The 14783-nt window shown below is 34.5% G+C and overlaps 1 protein-coding gene across 1 annotated transcript in view; it reads right to left on the reverse strand.

The window, feature by feature from the left end:
• The window catches only part of LOC128992863 (anoctamin-4-like), a 52607-nt gene that overhangs the window by 10723 nt on the left and 27101 nt on the right, over nucleotides 1-14783 (reverse strand). Inside the window, exons 6-14 of the mRNA XM_054416606.1 lie at nucleotides 12116-12348; nucleotides 11335-11495; nucleotides 10422-10669; nucleotides 7542-7682; nucleotides 5759-5962; nucleotides 5161-5258; nucleotides 4052-4191; nucleotides 2175-2380; nucleotides 1155-1321 (exon numbers count right to left, since the gene is read on the reverse strand). Of these exons, the coding sequence (XP_054272581.1) occupies nucleotides 1155-1321; nucleotides 2175-2380; nucleotides 4052-4191; nucleotides 5161-5258; nucleotides 5759-5962; nucleotides 7542-7682; nucleotides 10422-10669; nucleotides 11335-11495; nucleotides 12116-12348 (1598 nt within the window). The remainder of the gene's footprint in view (nucleotides 1-1154; nucleotides 1322-2174; nucleotides 2381-4051; nucleotides 4192-5160; nucleotides 5259-5758; nucleotides 5963-7541; nucleotides 7683-10421; nucleotides 10670-11334; nucleotides 11496-12115; nucleotides 12349-14783) is intronic.

Here is a 14783-nt window from a genome sequence, read left to right on the forward strand (position 1 = left end):
CCGCCGCAGCAAACCTGCAGACTAAAAGTGAATTTCCATTTACCTGGCTGGATTTCTCCAAAAATATTCCCTGAAAATGGTCAGATTTTTTTCCTATTTAAATAACATTAATTTTCATGAGTACCTAGGTTTGTTGCTACAGGGAAGGTAGGTGTGTTTTTTATTGAAATGTTGATGGCTTATTATAAAATAAACGAAATTGCCAAATGTGATTAAAATATATCCATAAACAAGCAAACTACAACAGTTGATTTATTCTCCATGAGAATAACATGGGAATCTTAAATTTAAAGTTTTTTTTTATTATCTCCCTAACCGTTAGGCATACAACAACACTTCAATATACAAAATTATTTCTTTTTTTAAGCTCTACAAAATGGTCTGGAAAGAATTTGTAAAGTTTTATGTTTTTTGAGTCAAAAATAGGAAAAACCAAGTTTTATCCTGTAAAACCCCCCATAAACCCTCGTTACCATAGTCCGATCATGCTGGTTCGCGAAATCGTTCGAATAAATGTAGGTTTACACGTTTCTACCAAACTTCATCAAAATCGGATCATTTTTGCATGAGTTATCGCGCTAACGGACACATATATATATACAAGAATTTGAACAGAGGGTGTTTTTGGCCTCTGGGGACCTCGAAACGAAAAAGTAAATCGGTCACGGATCCAGGTCTTCCATGAGTAGCCTACTACGTTATTAGCTTATTCCCTATATGGGAAATTCGCTAAAAATGTGAGAGGAGAGAAATCCTATACAAATTGAGTTGACGGAGTGATAGTGGGAAGGACTATAAGAAGGTGGAGAAGTGAAGTGGAGTGTGGAGTGAGATGGCAGATAGCATCAAACTGTGGAGTCCTTAAAGAAGATGGAGAAGCCTAGCTGACGCCCAGACCTAGGAATAACTAGAACAGCAGAGGATTTGACTATGTCCTTCATCCAAATCCTAGTACGCTGCTCTAGCCCAGAACTGTTACATATTACTCCAGGCTAGGCCTAGAGGGTCACGGCATTTTCACACAACTAAAAGACACATTGGCGATTGACGTTTGAAACTTGTATACCAAACCCTGCACTCTAACACTAGACCAGTTCGCTCCCCATAAAAGAGAATATTTACGTAATTGGACCTTACTTAAATTAGTACAGTACCTGCAATACTCTATCGTGGTGTTGGGTTTATTCTTCATGTCGAGATCTTTAATAGCCATATAAGACAAAGTGTAGTTGAGGTAGCCTGCTTCTCCCAGATTAGAACTGAAGGCCAGTCTGTACACCATCCTAGGGATGAAGTTGGAGGTGAAAGCAATGATGAAACCCTGTGGAGGAAAATGAAATTAGAATAATGTAAAAATAAAAATTGTTCATATCATATTTTATGTTAATATCAGAAAAGCTTGCTAAACAACCAAGTAAATTTGTAAGAAATGAACAATGAATTGATATTCTCAGGACTATGCAAATCCTGTCGTTTTTGGTAACTAAGTAGTGCGAAATTAAAAAAAAAACTTCTGTAGAGTTGTTAGCTTTTATTACATCCCTGAGTTAACCTTGTGCTATTCACTTTAAAAAACTGCATTCTGAAGAAGAAGATTTATTCTTAAATTATAATCTGAACTCTACAAAAATTATTTTATGTATTGGTAAAGCTAACAAGTTCTATGGATTGGAATGGTTTTCTTATATATAAACTGGTACCCTATTATCACTTGGAAATGTATTTACATTGTATGCTTGACTTTCTGCATTTATAAAACCTAATGTGTCAGAAAGTTAATTCAATGGACAATGACTTTTGGCTTCACTAGATCTTTTAAACGCCTCCTTTGGTAACTTGCGACACATAGTAGAACAAACATAAATATTCTTTGGAAGCTAATGAACAATTTTTAGCAGTATTTGCAAGTGATTTGAACCATAAAACATGCATTTATCATTAACGTTATCTCTAAAAAGATGCAAAACTTTCTGATTGTTCTTGTTTGGTTAAGGCTTTGCTTTAAATGTATAATTTGTCAAACAAATTCAGATAGATTTGGAATGAAACATCAATAAATTCAAATTTAAAAAAATGAAACAGACATGCATGATTAAGTAGATATAATCTCAACAATAATAATTTGTCGAGTAATTTTTTTCTGTTGGAAAATACAATTTAAAAGATGTAATTACATTTGTAAATACGGCCAAATTGGATACAAAGTTGAGAATATCGAACCACACTCCAATGCCTTTGGTACGACGCAGCGTCGGACGTCGATGGTACACCAGGAGCTTCTTGGCATCGATCCTGATCGTAAATATATTGTTGATGAGTGCAAACAACGGGGCAAGCGGAAACGCTACCGCAAATAGTGTCACAAAGCCATACTGGAAGACTGGAAACCGTAGAACAATTATGTGTCACACTAGGTAATGTACTTTACCGTTATAAATCTCAAAAGCATTAACAATTTAAATTTCTGATTCAACACCAATCTTCAGGTTTTTATGCAAAATGACTTGGTTAAAATGTGATGATTTTCAAGTTTTTAAAAATAGCTGAGTCTAATCCAAGTCAGTAAAATGAACAAAATAAAAATTGATGAATACGTCGATGAAAGATTAGATTGTAGGAAAACTGACCATTCACTCAGACTACTCCTCGGATGAATTAGATTTCATATTTAAAGAGTTAAGAAACTTAACACACATTCCAGCATGATGATAAAACTAACAAAGTAAGCTTTATGACATATGAATAAACTTACTAAAGTACATTGTACCAAAGGAATGTAAACTGTAGTAAATAAACATGATTAGAAAAAAGAAGCAATAAATGTCATCCCCAACCCAAACCTGATAAATGTAGTTTGTTATTTTTTGTTACACAGACCAACCATAATTTAATTACAATTTAGAACATACATTTTTTCTCAGACACATAAAAACAATGGTTAGTAACCGTCTGGTTTGTTGGCACTATAGAGTTGTTCAATTACTTAAGATTAGAATAGTAGGCCTATTGAGCACTAAACAGATTTATTAATATTTCTGAAATAAAGACATAAGAGAAAAGATATAAGAGAGAAAGAGTACTTTATTACAGAAGTGAAAAAAAACTCTAAAAACATATTGATCCTAACTTATCTATAGACGAGTTTCATATACAATTAATTTAGGTTCAAAAGTTAAATTCTGTCACTATCTCCCATCTATACTTCCAAGCGTTTTCCAGATAACTAGCTAAAGCTCGCCAATTCCTCCCATTTATAAATTGATGATACTGTATTCTATTTCATTTAAAAAAAGTTTTCCCAGCCAAAAATTTCTTATGTGTTTTAAAATCAGTTCATTTTCATTTAGGTACATCTATAATTTTGATCAAGCCAAGGCTTGTAATTCGGGTTGATAAGCTCTAATCTTGCTTTAAGAATCCACAAAATGGTATGAGTATTGTTGAGTTTGAGGGGACTCTTATCTCCAAGTTCAAGGTCGAGCGTGAGTAACTGGCTGTGGTGGACGGAGGTCCGCGCTCGACCAACACACTCCCCCCTCCACATACAACGTAGCCCCTCCGCTACCGACCTCAACTGTTCGCTAAGCTCTGCTAAATCATCATTTTGAAAATTAATATTTATATTAAATTGTTGTCCCAGAAGCTTCCATTCTTTACTCCAAAATACATTCCTTGAAATAATTTGTTTAGCTAAAATTTTGGGCAATCTCCCAGTTAAACATTTCAATAAATAATTTAGATTTACATTCAAAGTATAAAAATATAACTTTTCACAGCATGTTTCCAAATATAATGCATAATTTGGTGTGTTAAAAGGTAAAGAAAATAATTTTTTGAGAAACATTTTTTGAACAGATTCTATTTGATCGCTTTCTATACATCCTCACACCTGAGCTCCGTAGCAGATTGTAGCTCGCACTACCGCTTCTAAACAACACATTTTAGAACTTAGCGGTACCCTTGGGCTACAAGAAACATGCCCAAATAAATAAAATTCTAAACAAATACATATTCAACAGAGTTTTGTGACTAGGATGAAATTCACACTAACCCATATCAAGTTTATCAGAGACCATGAGACGTGTGCCTTTCTCAACCAAGAGAAAGTCTTTCTCCCACTGGTCAGCATCACCATCACTTATCCTCGCTCCGACCGAGGTGAAACTCTTCCGCCACTTGTACAGGATGTGCCTACAATATAATACACCATGAGAGTCTGCAATAACAACTGGTAAGTATACATGGTATCCCACAAGTCACAAAAAGTTAGAAAGCTCTAAGGGACAAAACAAAAATAAAATTCAGTTTATTTTTTCAAAAACACCTCTTTGTTAAGCGGGCCAGCCAAAATTTAAAGGCAATGTTGTGTTCTTTAATTCATCCACAACTATGTTAGCTGCTTCCCACTTCTATGGGCCAATTAATCAACTTGAAAACTATTTTAAGGAAAATCAACACTCCCGCCAGGTATGAGTTACACTCTAGGTTAGGAGAATTGACCATCATTAAAATCTATTGCTAGTTGACTTATGTGTGCGCAGGAAATTGACTCGATGTAGAAAAATGCAAAAGTGGCATAGTGTGTAGCAGGAGGCTGTACACATATGCACGAAGCCGACGACGGGTATTGATTAGTTTACATCAAGACGGTGATCAAAGAAGAGGAAACTTTGCGTGCTAATCAACATGTTGGAAACCACCAGGGTTAACCACATTACTGAAACCTTGACAGTCTTCAAGAGACACCCTCTATTATTAGTTTGGCTATTCCTCTCATTCAATCACACCGCGATCCGCATGCAACATTTACCTTACTTTAATCACTAACTCCAACGAGACTGAGAGAAAAAAAAATCTACTTCACAAAGGATGTCTAAATTATGTAGTGTCCACTTTACTTTATCCCAGTCGGTCACCTGGTGATGGACTTTTAATAGCGGAACTCTATTTATTCTTAGAGGGAATGTTAATTTTCTTTCACAACGTTTTTAAGGGACCTGTTTCCCTCCCTTCCTATAGCACTTTAGGATTGCAGATACATTACTTTTTTACTTTTTCTAAGAAAACCTCTTCTTCAGCAATGACGTATTAACTTAAAATGTTTGGTAGAAAGTAAACTATTGATAGAGCTTGTATGGAACCAGAGAAAAGGATACTTACGGCCAGATAATCTTCTTGAAAGTACGAAAAGCTCTCGTTCCTATCATGATAACAGCCAGTTGTTGTGTTAGTTCAAGCATGCAACTACCTGCCGTGCACTGAAATAACAAAATAGTTATAAATATTTAAATAAATTTTGACAATTGTCATGGGTGTTAATGATGCCTTAATTGGTTCCTCAATGATGTTGATTGCCATCAATTACTATATAACTCAAGCTATAATATCAACCACTGTTGCAATGTTGTTCTTTGCTGGCTGTCCTGTAAACAATATTAATACTTAATCATCAGTAAAAATGTTTATCCTCTGAGATCTTGTATTTGGCTACCTAATAACTATGACTAAAAAAATTGTGAACTTAAAAAAAAGTGGTTTTATAAATAAATTTTGTAGTTTGATCTACATTTGAATTTGATTCAGACTGGAACTATATTCTTAAGTGAGATATCACTTAACCTCTTTAAAAATACAATGAGTGTGTACAACTATTGAGACTTAATACACATTATCTGACAATAACAATACACTAAAACGTTCCTCATTTTCTAATATACATTTTTACTTAAAAACGTACCTACCGTCATTGACCACTAACCTCCAGTTGACGGAAGCCAAAGACTCGGTGATAAGCTGCCGGAGTGCCGATAAATTTCCCCTTGAAGAACGCGATGTAGAAGATGGACGAGTAATTGTTGACAAACTGCAGCAGATAGAGCTTCATGACGAAAGAGTTGTCGAACTCAATCTGCGTGCGATGCATCTCCGCCTCGGTCAGCATCCTTGCCACTTTCTTGAAAACCTAGAAAAAATTTAGGTTTGTTGGGTATGATGTTTGATGGATATGTAGACATGGCATTTTCATGTTAAAGTTGAGTTTCGGAATGAAAACTGTTGTAATGAGCCAGAATAAAATTAGTAGTTGAATTTAGCCACGGACAATGTGTGCTAACATTTGATTACTGATTTCTGTTGAATAGAATACAACAAATATTTTACCTAGCAAAATTTTATACCACAACTAAATTGTTGATAGAGGGAGTTGTTTGTAGGAAGTCTACAAAATCTTATATATATTCCTGGACGATTTTATCCTTTAGTTTTTGTTACTATGAAGTTATTTGATATGCCATAAAAGATACAATAGTTTACAAATCTAAAACTAAAGAAGAAAATCATCCAGGAGAATATATAAGATTTTTTAGACTTCCTCTAATTTCAATACCTAAGGGGAGTATGCCATTGTACTAAACAAAATAATTAAGAAATACAGGTCATGTGTATAATGTTTCGCACAAAGATACAGGTAGTGAATTGCTTACAACAATTGATGGCTTAATACAAAGCAGCAAGTATGTAAAGCATACGCAGGTTGTCCGATCCATCTAAAATCCCAACTAAATATTTCTGAACAAAAGGGTGTCTACTACAGGGTGATTGATATAAGTGCGCCAGCCGTTTTATTCGAAAACTATAAGAGATATCAAAAAAAGTGTAAAGGTAAAGTGCCTTGGATTTTTTATTTAAAAAATTATAGTCAAGTCAAAAAAATTATTTTAGCCGCCATTTTTCCAATATGGCCGCCAACTTAGATTTTTCTTATGGAACACCCTGTATTTTATGATGTATTCTGGTAGAAAAAGTAATTTTAAGACGATTTTATTCTTGTGATTTTTTTCATAAACCTAACCGTTTCAAAGATAATAATGGTTAAAGTTTTGAAATTTCTGCATGAGAAAGAGTTTCGATAAAGGCCTAAGCAAGCATGCCAGCTGTCTTGTTCGAAAACCATTCAAAATTTCACAACTTAAACCATTATTATCTTTGAAACGGTTAGGTTTATGAAAAAAATCACAAGAATAAAATCGTCTTAAAATTACTTTTTCTACCAGAATACATCATAAAATACAGGGTGTTCCGTAAGAAAAATCTAAGTTGGCGGCCATATTGGAAAAATGGCGGCTAAAATAATTTTTTTGACTTGACTATAATTTTTTAAATAAAAAATCCAAGGCACTTACCATTTAACTTTTTTTGATATCTCTTATAGTTTTCGAATAAAACGGCTGGCACACTTAAATCAATCACCCTGTATAGAACAATAATACAAGTTGTTTCATTGCTTGGTCGTTTTTTTTTATGAAATCTTATTTATCTGTTATCATATATGAAAACAGTCTGAAGATCCTAGAAACTGAACACAGTTGTCTTTGATCATTAGGGTTTTTAATACATTGTCCTGACAAATGCATCAGCTGATCTTTCAGAATCAACGCTGTCATATCTCATACTTTCAACAACATCCTTCACATACCTTCCTTTTGTTTGACACACCCTTTTTTGCAGGCATTATATATCTAATCTAATCTATATCAACTCACTGGACCGAGTGCTATGATGCAGAGCAGGTTTAGAACCGTGGCAGTGAACGTAGCGAACATCGGCCAGTCATCTGGTAGAACTGTCATTATGAACATTTGGTACAGAGTCACTCCAATCAGACATGCTGTAGACACTGCAATCTTAAATACACCCAAATAAAATCAAAATAATGTCATACATAATAGGTGCCAACATCTAACAATCAACATTTATTAAAATAAAAACATTACAGTAAGTGTATTTAAATAATTTTATTTACTAGATTACAGGGTGACAAAAAAGTCTGGAAACGGCTTAATATCTTTTTAACTAAATCTAAATATATAAAAGGCAAAACCCTCACTGACTGACGCACTCACTCACTCACTCACTCACTCACTCATCACTAATTCTCCCACTTCCCATTTACCTAGGAGGCTGAAATTCTTTACACTGATTCTTTGGGCATTAAATAGGAAAACTAAGTAGTTTTTATTCTGATCGGGCTTTCGGGCTCCGCCCCAGTGGCTCTGCAGTTTCCCATGTTAAACTTATGATTTTTCATATTTAAAAGGAATTTCTTAACAGCTGTTTCAATTAAACAAGTTGGTTCTTTTCTATGATGTTCAATAGCATTAAAGTTACAAGGATTACCAACAGGGTGCAGCACTATTATTTTTTTTTAATTTATGACTACAGCCAATTTGCAACCAAAAGGTGAGTGAGCGTAGCGAACAAACTTCAACCTGGAAGCGAGTTAGCGTAGCGAACGAGCTCACTTAAACGGGGCAAAGCCCGTGGGTACAGCTAGTCCATTATAAAATTCAAACCTTTCACATAAATTTATAATTGTATGAAAACTACTTTTTCTAAGCATTACACTAACCATTTTTTGACATTCACCATCTTTAATGTAAGCATAGGTTGATATGCACATCATTTTAAAGGGTTAGTCAAGTGGAGTTCATTGCCGGAAACCGCGTCTCAAAAGGTTCATCCATTACAAAATGGTGGCTGTCCAAAGTTCTTGTGGAATATACCAGCCTTAGTATTGGTGAATACTTTGTATTCAACATTAGCTTGAGAGCTGAAATTGTATTTTATAGTCAACTAGCTCATAGACTAATATTATTCAATCTTCAAAACAAATTTAACCGGGTTTCAGCTTTCCCGGCTAATGTTGACTATGAGTATTTACCAATACTAAGGCCTGTGCAGGTATTTTACACAAGAACTTTGGACAGCCGCCATTTTGTTACGGATGAACCTTTTGAGACGCGGTTTGCGGCAATGAACTCCACTTGACCAGCCCTTTAAAATGATGTGCATATCAACCTATGCTTACATTAAAGATTATGTACCTACTCCTCATGGGCCGTCCCCTGGTGAAGGTCAAAACATGGCAATGCTTGCAAAAAGTAGTTTTCATACATATAAGTTGATGTGAAAGGTTTGAATTTTCTTACGGCTTTAGTAAAAAAAATATTAAGACACTTCCAGACTTTTTTGTCACCCTGTATATAATACAAGAAGCCGTTTTTTGTTAACATAACTCCTCCGTTATTTGTGAACTAATTTCAACGTTTAAGGTGTCAAAAGAATTATCTCAATATGTAGTTTTGCAATAAGGTTTTATAATTAAAAAATTCCTACCCTTAAAGGTGTGAGACCCTCTCAAAGGTCGGGTTTTCCCCATAAGAAATACATAGAACAAATTTGAAAACAAAAAACAGCTGTTTATAAAAAGAAACTCATTAGCTTTTTGGGAGTAAATATTAATGTTTGTAATATTGAGTAGGTTAAGAACTTTACAAGGTCTGGAACTTGTTAACTGTTTAACGTACTTTAATTGAGAAAAAACGCAAATGGATTGTTCACTTCTTGATGCTAGTAGGTTATGTTGCCAGTTCCTTGGAAAACTTATAGAAAGTTTTTTGACTGAATTCACCAACACAATCCAGAGCGTTTAGCATTTATTATAAATTATCAGTTAAAACTGATAGCAGAAATAATGTAGGTGAACCTTGATACGCAAATAGAAATATTTAAAATTAGTTTCTAATAAGTTTTCAAGCAACTCTAAGATGTAACTGGAATTACTCAAATTTAAACAGAATGTTTTCCTTGATGTTATGTTTCATACTATGCGGCTCAGTGAGCCGTTAATTAATTAAGCCGTTCTCTAGTTAATTAATTAACCAATGTACATCTAAAAAAATTTCATACTGAAATATCTATCTCTCCATTAATATTACATTGTCAGAGTATTCATGGTTTAATATTTTAAGATCAAATTAAAATAAACGGTATCAGCAATCTGACACATACTTTCTCCCATCAGCTTGTCAACAACCTTTATCATGGGTAAGTGGTGGGAGTGACTATGATATTTTATGGGGCAAATCACAAAAGTTGCAATAACTTTTGAAACGTAATATTTACAGCATTGGGGGTTACACCATTTTGTTAAAGATGAAAGGATTATAACATACTAAATTTTCATCAAAATCATAACAAGTGTTTTTTTTATTAGATTTTTTGTTATTTGGGTTTTTATGGGAAAACCGTTAAAAATAATGATTTCAAAAAATAAAAGAAGTCTGGAGATACCATGCATTAGTACTCACGTTACAAATTTAATTAAAATCGGACCACAGGTATGGTCTGTAACTCTGTACCAATACAGACACACGCACACATACATCATTTAAAAAAAAAAACTTTTTTGGGTTCAAGCTGGGGGTCCCAAAACGGATACATCCACAAAGAACTGAAACATTAAAATTTTGACAAAAACAATACTTTCTCCATATACTATGTAAGTTATAGGAGGAGAAAGTATTAGAACAAATTTTGGCAACTTTAAAATGAGAAAATGGTTTAAAATTTTCCACACTTACCAACAGCAGTATTGTTGCAAAGCTCAATACTTTCCCTGGGAATATGTGCTTCCAAAAGCTCAGACTCGGCTCCTTGATGTTTGTTATGAAGTTCAGGTGCCGGTTGACTTTCTTTTTGGCAACCAACTTTGTCAATTTTGCCGAGTACTCAGGCCGAGGGTTCTCATCCATGTTGTCAATCGTCGTCAAGTCCCAACGGAGAGTTATTTTAGCTGAGTACCGCTTCCAGGTCTCCAAGTATATTGCCGCTATTAAAAAGTACAGCTGCTATAGCTTTTTATTACCTATTATTAAAACCTGTGTAAAATGAGAGGCATATGAAACTTAATTTGTTCTAGGTGTTGCCTTCTGGATTACTTTACAATCATATACACTACAACAAGATGTTAAATACCTGGTTGCCAAAGTAGATTCCTGGTCGTGTGAATGGTAATCGGTTGATCCACTTAAGGTGCCATTGTCAAGCCTTACAAAGTGATATTATTGCTCCTTTTGAAGACTTTATGACGACCACCTAGGAGCTATAATTTTACTTTGTGTTTCTTAACAATGGCACTTTAAGAGGGAGAAAATCGGTTGTCACTCAGACGACTAGATTTACTTTGACAACCAATTAACGGTATCCGGTATCCAACCAGTTGTTATAATATCAAAACACACACCGTATACAAGGTTTACGTATATAAGGTTTATGTACGCATGATACATAAATGTAGTAAAATAATGTTACATGCCTTTAACCTCTTGCTGATGTATTCTAGGTGTCTATAGTAGTTAAAACAACGTCCCAGTTTGTAGTGAAAAAATTTAAAAATTCAAAAAGGCAAATCTTAATTTTGTGGAACTAACCTATCACAAATTTGTAAAGTTCTAAATTATATGTTAGGGTAAAGACTCTTTAAACTACACCTACCCCAAAAGGATATGAAGATGGCGAAAAAAACAGTCGATGTATTGTCAAAAATATAGAGAATTTCAGCCTCGGCACAGAAATCGGTGAGATTCCAAAAGCCACAAGAACTGTCGCACAGAGGGCAGATAACATCTTTGATGTTTCCTTGGCAAGCGTCATTCCTGCTGACAGTTCAATACTGAACAGGGGACAGTCCCAAGTCTTCATTCAGAATTGATTTAAACAAGATTAAATTAAATGTTTCCCTATAAAGTATAATAAATGTAGAAAAACTGGTTGATTTACAGAGACCCAGTTAGAATAATTTTTAAAAACTCTCTGTGAAGAAATACTTTTAAGAAATGAGTGTGCTTATTCCAACAGTGTACAATGCGTACATAACGGCTGCCATGTTGCGCAGGATCAACCTTTTGAAGTGCGGTTCGCGGCATTGTATTTTACTAAAAAAACCTTTCATTTGATGTTCATATTGACCTATGCTTCCTTTTAAGATTTTCTTCTGACTCCTTGCGGGACGTCCCCATGATATGACAGAAAATTCATAGTTCCTTGAAAAAGTAGATTTTTAGGTGTGGTGTTGTTGTACCAAATCTTATTGATTTATCTGTTGTCGTTTAGAAAATATTAAGCCCGTGCGGGACTTTATATACACCCTGTATATAAACCATCTGTATAATTTACACACAAAAAATCTTTCAAATTGAATTCACCCTCGATACTTTCATCCAATACCACTATGTGCTAACGCTCTCCACAGTGATTTGCTATACATTATTCTTACACCGTTCCTGACGTGGTTTCAAGGAAAACCGAGATGAAAAAGCAGCAAAGTCCGACCACAGAGGCCGGCACTAGCATGCTGACATAGTGACCAAGCCACAGGAAGTACAGCGCTATCTTGACTCCAAAGTACTCCATGATGTAGTCTGCTGGCTGATACTTGTACCAGTTCTTGTAGGATGCCCAGTGGTGGTAGAACCTGTAGCGCATACTGCCCAGGGTGTTCAAATCTCCCTGCAAGTAAAAATAATACAACTGTAGAACAACTGTACAACTGTACTGCAATAATGCAGTATGTAGTTGTGTATACAAAACAACGTGTTTATACAATGTGTGCATTAGATTAGATTTATGCAATGCTGAAACACAAAGGTGCATATTTTAAGGGGAAGGTGAGGAAACAATGAGTTTTGAATAAATAGCTGTTACCCACGGGCTTCATCCCATTTTACTTCATAAGTATTAATGAAACTATTGATTGGTTAAGTTATGCTGAAATATAGTAATACAAACAAATAAGTACAGCTGAGGTATTTTTAACAATAGGTAAATGGAAAGTCCCATTTAGAAAGTAATTACGACCTTAAAGGGCAATTTATGAAATAATGAATAGTTTTGCACAAGGTTTCTTGTCATGACGAACATTTTAAGTATATGGTTTATGGGGGTGGTGTGACTTGTAGTTTTCTCAAAAGATCATGGGTACTTTGGGAAATAATAGTGCAGTAGAAATAATCGAAAATATAGCTTAAGGTGGAACTAATTGCAACACAAATGATTCTTGCTGTGAATGGTAGGTAGTATGCTTCTAATCAACATACTAAAAATATACATCCGTACTGTGGCGCAAAATACGTTTTTTGGCCGCCATCTTGAAAAAAGTGTCAAAATTTTAATATTCGTAAAAATAACTTTTTGGGTATCAAATTATAAGAAATTTAATGCTGAAAAATGTTATAATAGTGGTTATAAGCACTATTTAGAAATACGATCGTAGTACAAAACACCCCCGCCGCAGCAAACCTGCAGACTAAACGAATTTCCATTTGTCTTAATTGATTTTCAATTAAATCTAGTAATTCAGTTTTAAAAATCTTTGTACAACTAAATCTAGAGTTCTACTGGACCGATTTTATAACCTAATGGGTCATTGCAAAGTAATTCGTGTAGATTTTCAAATAATTATTAAAGTTTGATTTTTTAAGATTTGCTAGGTGAAACCCGTCAACGTCGACAATTAGCTTAGGTACTGTTGAGTTTGCAAGTAAGATCTTTTAACTATAAATCGATGATAGATAACTTTATTTTTAAACAATTTGGGTAGTTTATAATTTAACAGTGTGCTTTAAGTACGTCCAATCTCAATAATCAAAAATTCCAATGGAATCTGGTATTTCACTAAAGATTTTTAGATAAAAAACATATAGGATAATGTAACTGCTGGAATACATTGTTAATTGAAGTAAAAATTGAAAAAAATCCAATTTAATTGTTTTCGTAGGGTTATACATTTGATAGATTAATTATGACAAATGTGTGCTTGCATAGCTTTGAGACCAAAATTATGAAAATCGGTCTGGTAGAAGAGCCAAACGAACTCGAAAAAACAAATTTAACTCCCGTAAGTAATGTACAGGGAGGCAGTTTGTGCATAGCTCAAAATATACGTCAAAATGAGTGCTGATGCTTAATAGCAAATCTATGGTGTGTCTATAGCTTTAGTTTAAAGCCGAATTTACACTATGTAGCAAAACCTGCTATATAACTTTTGCTGTATAACATTGCTATATAACATTGCTTTATAACTTTTGCTGTATGACAACTTTACAAACAATTTTAGTGATTCTGGTGCTCGTGCTATATGTTATATGTAGCACAACCTCATTCGCATTCCGTATCGAAATGTGCGCTGAAGAGACATTTTTCGTGGCAGCTATCGTGGTGATCTTGGAAGTCAGAGAGAGAGAGACAGACAGGAGCGAAGATTTTAGCAAGTTTTAGGTTTGACCGCTTCTTGCTTCGAGAAATAAGTACAGTGTAGCAGATTTATTACGGGTCCTTAATGATTATGAATACCCTGACAATCCATAATTAAAACGCTAAATAAGGCGACGGTAACTTCAAAAACGTTTTACGTATGATCAAAACGCCGGTTGTCCATGGAACAGTTCAATTAAGTTTATAATATCAATAGCCCCGATAATATCATCCCGATCCTAGGCACTGCCACTTTCCGTTTCCAGTTCATCCATTGTAAACAACGATCGCTGAGCAAAACCGTTCAGCGCTACATATAGCAGATGCTAGACGAAAAATATATGTATATCATTGCTACATATGGCAATGTTAGATGTAGCCCGTATTTCTTTTGATATTTACCGACTCCCGATGGATAGCACAATTTTAGCTATATATAGCAGTGTTATATAGCACTTTTGTAAAGTTACTTTTTCTACTTCTAGCAAATGTTATAACATTGCAAGATGTTACACAAATCTGCAATGTAGCAGGTTTAGCTACATAGTGTAAACCCGGCTTAAGGCCAAAATTATGAAAATCGGTCTTGTAGAATAGCTAACCCGACTCGGAAAAGAAAAACCAATTATTTTTATAGATGGCAATAATTGATTTACCGGTATGCATAATCTAACCATACGAAAAATGAGTTG

Source organism: Macrosteles quadrilineatus, unplaced genomic scaffold (genome assembly GCF_028750875.1).
Source record: "Macrosteles quadrilineatus isolate MER2022 unplaced genomic scaffold, UCM_ALF_1.0 Scaffold_4__1_contigs__length_99947679, whole genome shotgun sequence".
Classification (NCBI taxonomy): domain Eukaryota; kingdom Metazoa; phylum Arthropoda; class Insecta; order Hemiptera; family Cicadellidae; genus Macrosteles; species Macrosteles quadrilineatus.